Source organism: Corapipo altera, unplaced genomic scaffold (assembly GCF_003945725.1).
Source record: "Corapipo altera isolate COAL_440 unplaced genomic scaffold, ASM394572v1 150, whole genome shotgun sequence".
In the NCBI taxonomy this organism is placed as follows: Eukaryota; Metazoa; Chordata; class Aves; order Passeriformes; family Pipridae; genus Corapipo; species Corapipo altera.
The window spans coordinates 2562421-2576151 of NW_020884941.1; the positions used below are offsets into that span (position 1 = coordinate 2562421).

The following is a 13731-nucleotide window of genomic DNA, read 5'->3' on the forward strand; positions in this document are numbered from 1 at the left end:
GGGATAAGTGTTAATGACTACATGGGAAATAAAGCAATGAAGGGAGGAAATGATGGGTTGGGATTGTGAATTGGGTACCTTACACCTGTCTACACATCTTGTATGTTCATCTGGCTGCAGAAGAGCTGGAATAGCTGCCCTTACAGTGTAGTTGGAAGCGAACAGGAATTGCAGCCTCTTTGCTCCTGAGAGGAGCTGAGTGTAATCAGTGGGCTGTACTCAATCCCTTGTGCAGGATAAGACAGTGGTGGTGGCCGACTTCGGTCTGTCTCGGCTGATTGTGGAGGAAAGGAAAAAGCCCACTCTGGAGAAACCCTCGGCCAAGAAGAGAACCCTGCGCAAGAGCGACAGGAAGAAGCGCTACACGGTGGTGGGGAACCCGTACTGGATGGCCCCAGAGATGCTCAATGGTAAGATCCCAGAGCAGGAGCAGGTGAGGAGACAGCTGTGACAGGGTACAGGGATGACAGGATTACTGAAAGCTTCTGGCCCCAGTAACAATCAAACCTATTAGAGCCTGTGATTTTAGACCTGCTAATGTGGAAGCTTATTTATACACAGAGGTGCTGTAGCTGCAGTACCTGACCTGGTAAACCTTTGGGCCAGCCCAGGTAATGTTTCTGGCTTGACAACAGGATTCTTTAGGAGGGCAGCGGATGTAAGCTTCCTATAATCCAGATAACAAAGAAAACAAAAGAGGCCTGAGATAAGACTGAACCTGAGATCAATTGCTGTTACAGTTTCATGTTTTGGAACTGCCCTGGAAACAGGGCATCATTAAACTCCAGGATGAGGTTGTTGTGTAGAACCAGGGAGAAGCCATCTGCTGCCAGGTTTGCAGAAGCCTCAGGATTGAGGTGGGAGTTGTCCAAGTGCAGGGAAATCAGGGTTTTGGCACACGGCCCTCAGCTGCATTAAGGTTGAACAGTGACCCTTAGGAAAAGCTGCTCCTGCAGGAGTGGAGGTGAGGGAATGCAATGGACACAATTTCCTCCTGATGAGCAGGTCTGTCTGATCAGGCTGAGCAGTTTGGCTGGCTGGGGTATCAGCACTGTCCAGCATAGTCCAGCAGGGAAGGGACGACTGGGCTCTTCTCCCTCAGCTCAGTTCTTCTCCCTGTTGCTTTCTTGTGCGCTGTTTTGTTCACCTTCTCTCAAGGCCTGAAAGCCTTGGAGAGCCCGGGAGTCTGGGGCTGTTTCTCAGAGCCTGTTTCAGTCCTGGCATTTGTCAGGAGAACAGCAAGAGCATAGTCTGACATCACCTCTGTTTACCAGATACTGGCTTGGGAGGGGTGTGTCTGTAAGCAGAGCATGGCAGGCTGGAGCCTGCCTGCTTTCCCGCGATCAAAGTGCTGCCGGTGTGTAATTTATTATCCCTGCAGTCACTGCAGAGGGACTCGGCACTCGCTGCCTGCTGCGGAAGCCGAGCACTGACTGTGCACTGTGGAGATGCATTAGAACAGCAGTCAGGGGGAATGGACAAAAGCTTCCCACAGTTATCCTTAGCATTTGCTCAGAGCTGATACACAGGTCTGTACAACACACTTCCCCCTGTTGTCCTGTAATTCCCCAGGATAAGAAAGAAGCAGGGTTAAAATCTGCGATGGCAGTGTATGGGAAGGTGCAGTTGGTATGTACATATCTTGGGGTGACTCACCCTGCTCAGAGTTAAGCCTTTGCTTTGTCACCTATTTTAGGGCCCTCCAGGGAATAGGCTTAGATAAACTTTGAACTGGCAGCTCCTGGAATAGCTGGGTGGGCAACTGTCTCTTACAGAGCTGACTGTCTTATGTTTCCTGCAGGACAGAGCTACGATGAGATGGTGGACATCTTTTCATTTGGGATTGTTCTCTGTGAGGTAAGAAAAGGATGTGACATGGCATTTTTCATGGCCCTTTTCCCCACTGCCATCTCCTTGCACACATGGTATCAGTGAGGTCTCTGTGTTCTGAGTGTGCAGTCTGTGACATAACAGTACATTATCAGTGAATTAGACTGGGAGAACAAGTGTACCCTGCCTCTGATTCCTCAAGGGAGAGAACTGTCTTGTAGTTTTTTGGTCCCAATTTCTTCCTGGACTGAAAGAAGTGCAGAGGTTCCTCCTGGACTGAGAGAAGCTGTAAAAAGGTCATCAAGTTTTGACTGAGCCCTGGTATCCATTTGAAAGTATTCCCCAGAACTGTGATACTTTTTTTCTTTTTCTACTGCCTCATTGAAAGAACAATCATCTGCATAATCTCAGCAAATTCAGGGCCTCCACTGGGGATGGTACTTCACTTCAAAGGAAGGGAAGCAGAAACCTCTTTGCAGGTCGATTAATGAAGCTGCCCCCTGAAGTCTGTGGGCTTAGTTTATCTCTGAGCCAATGCACATTCTGACTGTTCCATCAGGTTTTCTGTCTGCAGAACAATAAGCACCACTTGAAAGCCACAAGGTATTTTCAATTTAAAAGGTGTGTATGGCAGTGGAAATACAGATGAAAGGCAGGGTGTTATGTGTGACACAGCAGTTACAGGAACACCAGGGGATGCCAGCACAGTTTCATCTTCAGCGTTTGGATGAAGGGGACAAAGCAAATGTCTGTGCATAAATCTTTGTGGCCTCATCTGGAGCTCTGTTTACACTGGGCCCTCCTCTCAGAGAATGTTGTGGTTGTGAGTGATAGATTTAGGAACTTGAAAAATCTGTATGTGGGATTAAAACAATTGTCTCATTCAGGAAAAAAAAGACAAATAAAGGGGTAGGAGCACATGAACATTTTCTTTGTCCCCAAAAGAACAATACTAAAAAAAAAAAGCCCTACACTCAGATAAGGAAATAACCCTGCCAAAACACATACTGGGTGTGCCACTGTCTTGTTACAGGATGTGGTTGCCCTGCTGTGAGTTATTGGCATAGAAAAGCCTGAGTGAGTATAAATAACACCCTTTTTGTGATAGCAGATGAGGCTTTAAACCTAATACTCTGTCCATGTGAAAGTTTGTATTGACACTGACCTTGTGAGTCCAGATCACCCCAGAGCTCTGCTCTGGGCTCCTTCCCTCTAGTACACTGTGAGTGCCCTCGTGCTGGAGGTGGTGAGTTCTGGGGGGTGGGATGGTGGTGCAGGTTCTGTTGATCACCTGCAGTCATGAGGGGCTGCATCACCCCAGCAGTGAGACTCCCTGGAGGGGCACATCATCCTGTGTCTTCTGGCAGAGAGACCCTGGGCAGAAGGAGAAGGGGTCTGGGCCTCCAGTGGCTCCACTGAAAAGGAGGAACAATGTTTCTGTTCTTTGCCTTCCACCGTAATAGTTTGAAGGAGCCCCTGCTTGATGCTGAAGTTCTCTGTTAACACTCTGGACCTGTTGCAGTACTGAAGTGCTTCTCTCATTTTTCCCTAGATCATAGGCCAGGTTTATGCTGACCCAGACTGTCTCCCACGCACACTGGATTTTGGCCTTAATGTCAAGCTGTTCTGGGAGAAGTTTGTTCCTGCTGACTGTCCTCCAGCCTTTTTCCCTCTGGCTGCTATTTGCTGCAGACTGGAGCCAGAGAGCAGGTAGGTTTGGGGTCTGGAGGGCTCCTCCTCCTTGTAAGCCTACAGGATTGTGTTTGTATCCCCATGGTGGAAGGACTGCTCTGCACAGAGGGCAGTTCCAGCCTTCTGTGGGAATGCTCAAAGGTGTCCCTGTGTGGAGAGAATTAAGACTCATCAGTTTGGCAGACAGGCCACTGCATGTGGTGGAGATCTCTCAAACAATTCCAAGACAGAGAGCATAGAGGAGGAGCAGTGATTGTTTGGGGCTCCTCAGGTACCAAAAGTAGGGGCAGGCCTTGGCAGCAAGGTGAATACTTCAACTGATTTCAGTTGTGAAACTTGTAGATTCAGAACAGTGTTGATGCCAAGTGGGTTCCAAAGAGCCAGAGCCTGATCACTGGCTGTAAAAATGGGGCTTTGCAGTCTTGGAAGCTGAATGGGGAGGGAATCATGTCCCTGCACACAGCTTAGTACATGGCAGAGTGGTCTGGAAGATCAATGGGCTCAGCCTTTCCAGATGCTGTTATTCTTCCTCTTCTCCACTCACATTTCCTCACTGCTGCTTCTAGGCCCCCTTTTTCCAAGCTGGAAGATTCCTTTGAAGCTCTCTCTCTCTACCTTGGAGAACTTGCCATCCCCCTTCCCTCTGAGCTGGAGGAGCTGGACCACAATGTGAGTGTGCAGTATGGACTGAACCGGGACAAGCTACCTGAGAACACCACCTAGTCCGCTCTTCCTGCTGCCTGCATCACTTCCATTGGAGCTGGGATGAGTGTCAGGGAGGGAGATGCACTTCAGCCACTTCCAGGGCATTAACGGGGCACCACGCTGTGCATTTGCTGCATTGCCTCTCTCTCCCCACCCAGTGCCCCTCCTCTTGGACATCCTGATTCACTGTGGATTTCTGGCGTGTTTCAGAAGCAAAAAGGGCTGTTTCCTGCCAACTGCACCTAGGAAAGCTGCTCAACACTATTTTTCTGGCTTGAGAAATGTTTCTCTGGCCTTTTCAGGCTTCTTTACTGTGGTGCCTTAGAACTTGGCTGCAAGCTGTGAAGCCACCCTGGCCTGTCTGCCAGGGGTGGAATTGCTATAGGAGACTCTCCTGGGTAAGGACCAGCACTTCTGGAACTGCTTCTCCCACTGATTGCCCTGCTCAGAAAGCTGGGAAAATTGGACATCCAGCAAAATGCCCCACCAGGACAGCACATGTGTATGTTTGTGCATGTGTTTCCCAGAATAACTCACTGAGATGCTGACCTCCCACGTGCATCGGGGAGAGAGTGAAAAGCCCCAGGAACTGGGCAGCTCTCCTGAAATACTTTGTCTCTGGGGAAGCACGTATGAATTTTTGTTTTGGTTTTGTGGTTTTCTTCCCTGTCTCAGAATACCTCCAAAAGCCTGCCTAGAAACACTAAGACTGAGCTCTGCTTGCCCCTCCTGATGGTGAATGAGGCTGGCAGCAAATGAGCCACTGGGGCATCTTCAGACCCCACGCCTGCAGTGATTTTGCCCGCCCCAAACTTTAACCCAGGTGAAGGTGTTTGAACCTGAACATGTAGAACCGCACTAGGGACTGGCTGGGGACATTCCTGGAGTGCTGAAGCTGCTTGAGCTCCCGGCCTGTGGACGTGAGGTGACAGAAAGGGCGGCAGAAGGTGCTCGTCCGAAAGCCAAAGGTTTGAAGTGACTCAGACCTTGTGCATGGACAACAGCAACGGGGGACTTTCCCAAGGTTACTTAAAGGATGGACTTGTCATGAACAGAGAGTGCTGGAGAATGTCCCATCCTCCCTGGAGTGGCAGCTGGAGAACAAGTAATTCAGTTGCCATTACCTCATCCTTTCCTGCAGACTGTGCAAGTTGCTCCCTTTGAAGGTCCTTCTTGCAGCTGCTGCTGCAGCACCTGAACTGATTCTCCAAGCAGAAACTTTCCTCAGGGTCATTCCCTGCTTTGGGGGAGAAAAAAGGGCTTGGAGTCATTGGGAGGTAGGTGGGGGTGTATTTTCTTCCAGTACTTCTCTTCCTCCCTTAGTGGGAGAGGAAATAAAGCTACTGCTGCAGTAGCTCATGTGGTTGGCAGAACTGACCCAAAAGCTGGATCAAGTCCTGCTCTTAACTGGATTTCTAGTGTGCTCCTTTTTCCCCCCTCCTCCCTTCAGCATTGAATGGTGGGGAATGGGTGTTAGTCTTTGCTGTTACTTTGATTTCCTCCCCCTACCCATGAGTTTAAAGTATTATGTAAAAAACATGGGACCAGCCATCACATGACAGCAGGTGTGCAAGGGGGGATTGTTTTTAGTCTATGTAGTGGTGTTTTAGAAACACTGGGGACTCCCTGTGCTGTGAGTCAGTGGAGGAGCCTCACTAAACTGGGTCCAGTGGATTCAGCATTATTAATAGGATTTGCCCTTTCATTCCCCCTCCCAGGCTGGTTTGTGAGGGGACTCTTGAAGGGGAGAGTCCTGGGTGATGTGTGGGGTGTGGGTGGGGTTCATGAACTGTGATTTGCACAGCTCCACGCTCTAAATTAAAAAGCAGTAAGTGAATGCTGTAAGAATGAGATTTTGTGGTCTCTGGGTTCAATAAAGCCGGAAGCTGTAACTTTCTCGAGTTTCATTTGTAGTCACAACATGGTAACATCAAAACTGCCCAGGTGAGGTACCATCTCAAACACCCAAGAACTGCAGAGTCACAGTGCAAGGGCTCTGTAGGACTATTTACCTGGAGAAGTTGTTCAGTTCTGTTCATTGGTTGGTTGGTTTTTAAGGGTGGACAGGAGCCAGCAGAACATGGAGCCTCCTTATGTTTTCCTTTTCTAGTGCAGGGATAAAAATACAGCCTGTTCTTGGAAACCTCTTATTCTGAAATATGTAGTCCAAGGGGCATTTGTTAAAACAACAACTGAACAAAAATGCTCTGTCAGTGCCTCCTGGAACGCGCTGTGCTCCGTCTCCATCGTGCTTCCCAAGGGAAGGAGCTGCTGCTGAGCAGCACCAAAGCAGAACTGACCCATGTCAGTCAGGAAGGGGCTGTAACCACGAGTGTCTTCCCACGGGCCAGACTGCTGAGTCACCAGCTGCTTTTCAGGAACTGTGTCCCAGTCCAAGACCAGCTGCTGGCAGCAAGGAGACAAGCTCCATGCCCCGTGTCTGCTGGTGAGGGAAGGCACTGCTTGTAGGGATTTACTTTTGGGCCTGGCAAACTGAAGTGGCATCTTCCTTTCTCCTCAGCTCCATCTGCAGCAAGCCGAAGGGTGCTGCTCTGGCAGGGCAATGCACAGATGAGCCACAGTCCACACAGGTCTACAGAGCATTTTTCTTTTAAGCTTTAATACAAGGTAGCACAGTCTGCACCTTCTCATAATGAGGTATTTAAAACATTTTACAAAGAAATGGTATTCAAAGGCATTTAAAAATAAAACATTTCCCTTTTCTGAATCAAACATTAACACTAAAACCCCTGCTGCCAAGTGCTGCTCCCTGTTAGGCCCACAGCTATAAAGCAGATGGCTAGAAAACTTACTTGAATGGCTTGAATCCCCTGAGGTGGGGATGGGTGTTTCCCTGAACTGGCCTTGCCTTGGTGCCACTTGGGAGACACTGCAGCAACCATCCCTTCCAAACCCCCGAAATGCTAATAAAAGTTGTTACAAAACCTCTCTAATAGGGCCACGCTCTGTAAGTAGTCTTGCTGCACAAGCTGAGTGTGTGTGGCAGAGGCTGGGCCAGGAGCCACGCCATGACTTCAGGATCTTACAAAACAACTGCCCTGTCCTGCCCTTGGAGCCAGAGCTGCTGCATTGTGATCTGGGTGACCACAGCTTGGCCACTCTGTCCAGCACTGGCTCTGTAGGAAGCCAAGGGAATTCCAGAGAGGATGTTATCTATCCTCAGTGTTTAACCTGTTTTAAGTAACTGAAGGGCAGTTTGTTTTCTTCACAACTATCTACTGCTGGCCCTTGGTCTCCTGATGTGTATAAGTGAGCAGGAGGCACATACAGACCACCTGGACACCTACAACTGTGGCTGTGCATGTAGCACCACAGGGGAATGGAGATGTGGCCTCAGCCCTGGAAGACCTGGATTTGTCAAGAGCTAGAGGAGAGCTTTTCCAAACTGACACTGGGGCTAAACACACTGCTCCTGGCCAAAGACATCCCTCAAATAAACTCTTCCTTGGAAAAAAAAAAAACCTGATCCAGTAGCAGGATTCTGGACAGCATTTCCAGCTCTCAGCTACTAAAGCAAAAAGGCAGGAACTATAATCAGAGTGTAATTATGTAGCTAAGTCTGACGTGAAGCTCCCCTCAGTCCCTGCAGTACTGCTCCCTCCTGGGGTTCCAGGCTGAAACTTAAGAAACAGTGCACACCATTAAATAGGAAAGGAACAGAAAAAGAGGAAGCCAAGACCACACTCTGGGCTATGGGATCTGTGGCCAGTCGTTAGCCTGGCTCATCCCCCCCAGCTCCTTGGCACACCATGGAGATAGGTGGGAGGAAGCAGCAGGGTCCACCACACCAGTCCCCAGGCAGTCCTGCGCTGAATGGTGCCCCTCCAACAGATGGTGATGAATAGCCCATTGCTCTGCTCCTCTGCGTCACCCTCAGCCGGCGTTCATCGAAAAGAAAACAAAACAGAAATGAACACACGCACCCCCTGCACTCACAGTGGGAAGCTGGAGGCTTTGCTCAGCTTGCATGTCCTGCCCGAGCCACTCAGGCCCCCGGAGTCCCCGCCTGCCCCATGAGGGGGCCGCTGCCCGTGTCCTCCCCGGGGGTCTGGGTGGTGTGCACCACGATGGTGTTCTCCTCCACCAGCTCGCACGCGGGGTTGGTGAAGGCGGACAGGGGCAGCGTGATGCGCTGCATCTCCCGCTCATAAACCTTCTGCTCGTGCTTCTCCTTCAGGTCTTTCCCCCTACATTAAAATAAAAAAAAAAACAAACGTGCATGGGGTGAGTGCCACTGCCTGGAAGCAGAGTCTCAGTAAAGGTGATAAAGAGCAGAGTCCCCTCTTCTCTACTGTAAGATAAACAGCTCTTTCAGCTACTTAAAAAGGGCCAGATATATTCCCTACTGTAAGCAGAGGACCCCAGCTGAGCATCTTTAAAAATCAAGCAGCCAAGTGAAGTCTGTCCCTCCCTCCAACTGGCTTATTCACTGACATTGCTGCTGCTAAATGATGACTATAAAGCCAGGCCTCCCCTCCAAACCACGGAGCTGCCATATGTTTCCTTATCCCTTACAGTCCTCCAGCACTCCTGGTGCAGGCCCAGGGGAGCAGTGAGACAGTGCAGAGCCCACTGCTGTGGAGAAGGGCTTCTGTAACCTGCTTCATCTGAAACAAATACTGGAGGTGGTGACAGCTTCTGCTTTTTGTTGCAGCAAATTAAGCTGTCCCTGAAAGTATTAAAGCTGACTTCAGAGCTGGCCCTGCCTTCTGCTGCTGCAGCTAAAGCCTAACTCCACAACCAGCTCTCAAACCTACCTCAGCCTCCTGCCTGTTGCTAAGGGAAGGAACACCTCTGTAATTTGTGCTGAGGAAGAGCAGCCTTACTTTAAAAATGGATTTGGCATTAATAGCATGTTATCTCCAGAAAAGCTCTGTATACCCAAAGCTACTAAACCCATTAAAGGTTTCTCACCACACCTACCCAAACCTGCCAGCTTGCACATGCAATTTTGAGATCAAGGCAAGGAGGGAGACAGTAAACCTGCACTGCAGCCCTGCTGTGAGCAATCTGTGGCTGGAGCAGCAAAGCTGCATTTGGACAAAGTCCAACATCGGTCTCCTGCTTCTTCCCGCCAAGGAGAGCGGTGAGGTGGGACAGGCACAGAGCTCCTCCCGGGGCTCGTGATCCCAGCCAGGCAGAGCTGCTGGGGTTTCCTGTCAGCATTTTGGCTGCTTTTCAAAGCTGCCTACGAGTGTGCAGCAGCAGCTGCCGTCCCTGCCAGCACACAAGACAGCATTCTCTGACGTGACACCTCAAATCAAGATTCCTCGACAAGCAGCGCTCTGTGTTTTGCCCCTTATGTAACACTCCTCCCTCTGTTTTTTTTCTGTCGGCATTTATTATAAACACTTACATAAGGACATGTCCCAGCTTGGGAAAGGGCTCCTTCTGCTTGGTTGTGTCAGACTGCTGTCAAACAGCCAAAAGACAGAACCAACCCTCCCAGAGGAGGGAGCCTGGGCCCTCGCTTGCTGCAGCGACAATCACTGCTATTTGTTAATCCTGCCCTCTCTCTTACAACTAAGCTGCTGCTGCCACTTCCCTCAAAGGCTGCTGAGCTACAAAAACATTTCCATCCAACACACTGGATGAACAAATAGTAACTGAAGTGTGAATGAAAACTGACCTTAAAGTACACAGGAGCTTTGGTAAAATGAACTTTGACCAAAAAGAAGTGCTAGTTGGTATTCAGCTTCATAGGATACAATGCACGAGTGGCAAAAAAAATTGCCAATTGTTTTTCTTCTAAAGCTGGACCAGAGAAAGCAGGGAAACAGGTAGCCTGCTAGAAGGATTGTTCTTTTTCTGATCACAGAGGGCACCTGGGATCTGCTCTCTCCAGCTCTTGCATAAATTCCAGCTCCCCACAACACATCTGAGAAAGCCACATCAAGGCACATATATGCACACACAAAAAAGCACAGAATATAGAGGGCAATTTGAAACTTTAAATAGGACAGAACACCACACTGATGGGTGAAATGGAGAATGGGATTAACGCTTCAATAGTTCTTTCTTCAGTGGCACAAACAAAACTCTTGCTCAATGTTCCACAACCAAACATATGCTTCTGTCTCTTTTCCTTGGGATCTGATTAGGTCTGCAGGTGCTCAGACACTCCTGCTCTATACACACCAGCTTCTGGACAAATAAGAACAGCCACTCACCTCTTATAGATGTATCCCAGGACAATGCCAGCTCCGATGGCAATGATTATCACCATCATGATCAGCCCCAGCACATACCCTGTGAAAAGAAAAAGAAAAGAGACAAAATTAGAGGCAGTACCTTTTAGAGCTTCAAAACAAATCCATCCTGCCAGAATTACAAGAATGGATCCAGCACATGATCCCGGGCTTGTACCTAGTGTCCCTAAGTCCTTCTTTTCTTTGGAGCTCATCTGCACTCTCTGACTGATCCCAATGACGGGCTGCACTGCGGCTGCCTCGCTCCGGGAGGGCAATGTATCAGCTGGTTCAAACACCTGCTCATCCTCCTGAGAAGCACCAACCTCTGCTGTAGGGACTGGGGCTGTGGCAGCTGTAGCATCTGTTGAGAGGAAAAAAATATATATACAACATACCAAGCATTGATAAGTACTTCAAAACAACATGTGTTTGTTCCCTCTTAAGTTATTGCCAGAAATTCTCCCAAAGTAGACAAGAAATGTACTCTCCTCCCCCCACTTTCCTTTGACATGAAACCATTTAACTAAGAGTCCAAGGCACCACCACAGATGAGAGAGAAGTCAGACAGCAGAACGAAACCCAGGTTCAGGGCATGAGTCCAGAGGATGCACAATGACTTCATTTAATGTATAGATCGATACACAGGCTGCAGCTTCAATCATGCTGAACAGACGTGAACAAGATTATGAGAATCTCCGTCCCAGATCTCCCAGGAGCCTATTTATCTCTCTTCTGCCTCAGTCTTCCTGACACAGGAAAGTCTGAGAGAAGGAGACTCCAGATGGTGTGAAAACAACGTGGGGATATTCTTCTCTCCCAGCCCCTCCTTGCAGTGGAGTAGCAAACTCCTTTAGTATGTTGGACAGGCTAAGTCAGAGCAGCCCTCCAGGCAGCACAGCCACTGATGAGTGTAAGGACAGCAAGTTCCTGCTCAGCCAGAGCCCAAAGGCACCCAAGGATGGACACTCAGAGCACAGGACCCTTTCCAGCCCTGTTTTTTATCACTGATGGTTTTTATCAACAGCATTGAAAGATTTTCAAGGTAGCACCTTCTTTCATGATACAGTTCAAAGGGAAGCTGTAGCACATCAGAAGCTGTGATAGTGTAGAGTAGGTATCTATTACCTGCTCTACAGGAAAACCCCTACTTTTTGGAAATGCTATGCACAGTATACATCCACACCTGAAAACTCTCTCCACCGGGATCTTGCCCCACAGCTGGCAATAACTCCCTGTGGATTTTCTCTCTGCAGCCATTTTGAGGCCTCAGTGGAATGTGAAATGGAAGTACAGAAGGGGGATTAGAGACAGGAAATCAGAGTCTCCTGCACTGCACAGTAACTTCAGGTACGGTCAGCCAGGGAAGCTGAACTAAAGGGAGCTGTTGGGACACAGAAAGGTGCCCATTCTGAGGCACAAAAATAGTCAAACCCATGAGACATGCAAATTGCCAAAAGGGCAGGTAACTCTCCTGATCCCAAAGGACTGTTTTGAGTAAGGCTCTTTGCAGCAGAACATTTGTTTTGCTCCATCTTTAGGGAAAAGCATGGAAAAAAAGAGCAAAGTGAAGAAAAGGGGAGGGTGTTCATGTGTGGGAAAAGTATCTACACACGAGGACAGCAATCTCAAGGGACAGTGAGTGCGTAAATCTTGAAGGACTCAGAAATTAGTAAACAGTTCAAAAAGCCCCAAGTGGCTGCTCTGGCGTCAGTCAACATTGACATCTCCTCTCCCTGAATCAGGCTTCAGCTACAGTTCTTTTAGTAAACTGTTCCTACTGTGACTATCCAGGAGGAATCCAGTGTTTGGGGTTTTCCATTTCTTCGTGTCCTCCCTTAAAATTCTTATTTTTTCCAAGTTCTTTCCCCCACCTGTATTCAAATTCCCACCAGGAACCGTTTAGCAGCAGGAAGCTCCTTCAGTCAGCTGTAACATGCCCCAGAGTAAGACTCTCCCAACACCTCTGCAGTTCTCAGATGCCCAGACCTCGGCCCTTTTGCAACACGGCTAAAGAGCCGTATGGTGACTAGTGAAATATGGAGGAGTGGGGGCTTTCCACAGGCCTTTTCTGGCACAAATGGAAAAGCTGTAGGGGCGGAGCAAGGCACAGCTGGGAGGCAGATGTGCACACACGGGGGAAGGCTGGAGGGGAGCCCCGGGTACGCCGCGTTCCCGAGGGAGGTGCTGGCGTAGCCCGGGGTTGTTTGTGCGCAGCGGGGACCCCACCCTGGCGACGAACCCAGCCCCCGGCGGCAGGGGCTGCCCGGGCAGGGCAGGGCAGGGGGGGCCCGGAGGGAGCCGCTCTTACCTGAGCACGGGGCGATGTCGCAGGGTCGCCGCTCGGGGTCTCCGGCAGCGTTTCGGACGAAGCACCAGGGCGCGGCGGCGCCGTCCGGGTTCCTGCAGCTGTTGTGGTCCTCGCTGACTGCTGGGGAGCAGCGGGGCCGTCAGCGCGGCCGCCTCACCCCCGGGACCCCCCTGTCCGCCTCCCCTGGACCCGGACCCACCTGCCGGCAGCGCGGGGCTCCGCACTCTCAGCCAGTTGAGGCACGGGGCGCCGCCGGAGGCCACTCGGCGGGTGCCGCGGTAGGACGCGCCGTTGCCGCGGAGGCACTCTGCGGAGAGACCAGCCGAGCCGAGCCGTGCGGGGGGCCGGCCACCGCCGCCCCCAGCCCGGCCCCCGCCTCCCCCACGGGGGTCTTCCCCCTTCCCCAGCCCGGCCTTTGTCCCCCACAAAGGGCCGCCGCTCACACTCACCCTCGGCGCCGCGGGCGGCCGGCGGCAGCGGCAGCAGCAGCGAGCCCAGCAGCAGCACAGCGCCCAGCGCCCGCCGCGGGGCCCCGGGCAGCATCCTCGGAGCCGCCGCCAGCCCGGCCGCGCAGCTCGGCGAGCCCTGCCCCGGCGCTCCCCAGTAAACAACCGCCGGGCTGCGCTTCCCCCCCCGCCCCGCTGCCGCCGCCGGGTCCTAACGCTGCCGCCGCCGCCGCCCGCCCCCGGGAGGGGAAGGGGCGGCCGCCGCGGGGCAGGGCTGGGGCCGGCCGGCAACCTGCCACCGCTCCCCCGCGGCCGCACAGGGTCCCCGCCCGGCACCGAGCGCTGCGGTGGGTGCTCGGCACCGCGGGGCTGTTGGGCTCGGCAGGGACGCGGGGAAGCGCTGCCGAGGCGCAGCTCCGCGTCCCTCGGCTCGTCTCTGACAGTCGCAGGAAAGTCTTGGGCCAGAAGAGACTTCCCACACGGAACTACGCTTGAACCGCTGCCTGTGGCAGGGAAAGTGTTTGTCTTAAGGCACTTA

The 13731-nt window shown here is 51.3% G+C and overlaps 2 protein-coding genes across 5 annotated transcripts in view; one reads left to right on the forward strand and one right to left on the reverse strand.

Moving 5' to 3' along the window:
- LIMK2 (LIM domain kinase 2) overlaps nucleotides 1-6119 on the forward strand; it is a 31437-nt gene extending 25318 nt beyond the window's left edge. For all 4 annotated transcript variants that reach the window (XM_027661508.1, XM_027661511.1, XM_027661509.1 and 1 more), the window contains 4 exons: nucleotides 236-410; nucleotides 1802-1857; nucleotides 3383-3540; nucleotides 4089-6119. In XM_027661508.1, coding sequence (XP_027517309.1) covers nucleotides 236-410; nucleotides 1802-1857; nucleotides 3383-3540; nucleotides 4089-4245 — 546 coding nt within the window. In that variant the 3' untranslated portion in view covers nucleotides 4246-6119. The remainder of the gene's footprint in view (nucleotides 1-235; nucleotides 411-1801; nucleotides 1858-3382; nucleotides 3541-4088) is intronic.
- Nucleotides 6120-6821: 702 nt separating this feature from the next.
- Nucleotides 6822-13437, reverse strand: PIK3IP1 (phosphoinositide-3-kinase interacting protein 1). Its single transcript, XM_027661522.1, has 6 exons — nucleotides 13197-13437; nucleotides 12947-13054; nucleotides 12748-12864; nucleotides 10615-10800; nucleotides 10419-10497; nucleotides 6822-8435 (listed from the first exon to the last, which is right to left on the reverse strand). The coding sequence occupies exons 1-6, from the start codon at nucleotides 13288-13290 to the stop codon at nucleotides 8234-8236; spliced, it is 786 nt and encodes a 261-aa protein (XP_027517323.1). The 5' UTR covers nucleotides 13291-13437; the 3' UTR covers nucleotides 6822-8233.
- Nucleotides 13438-13731: the final 294 nt, after the last annotated feature.

What these genes read in the sequence shown, in the direction of transcription:
- PIK3IP1 (XM_027661522.1), bottom strand. Translation starts at nt 13,290, where the DNA reads ATGCTGCCCGGGGCCCCGCGGCGGGCGCTGGGCGCTGTGCTGCTGCTG. An exon ending in GAAGGACTTAGGGACACTAG is followed by an intron (nt 10,498 to 10,614) that starts GTACAAGCCCGG and finishes TTCTTTTCACAG; the next exon opens with GGTATGTGCTGGGGCTGATC. An exon ending in CTGGGATACATCTATAAGAG is followed by an intron (nt 8,436 to 10,418) that starts GTGAGTGGCTGT and finishes ATTTTAATGTAG; the next exon opens with GGGGAAAGACCTGAAGGAGA.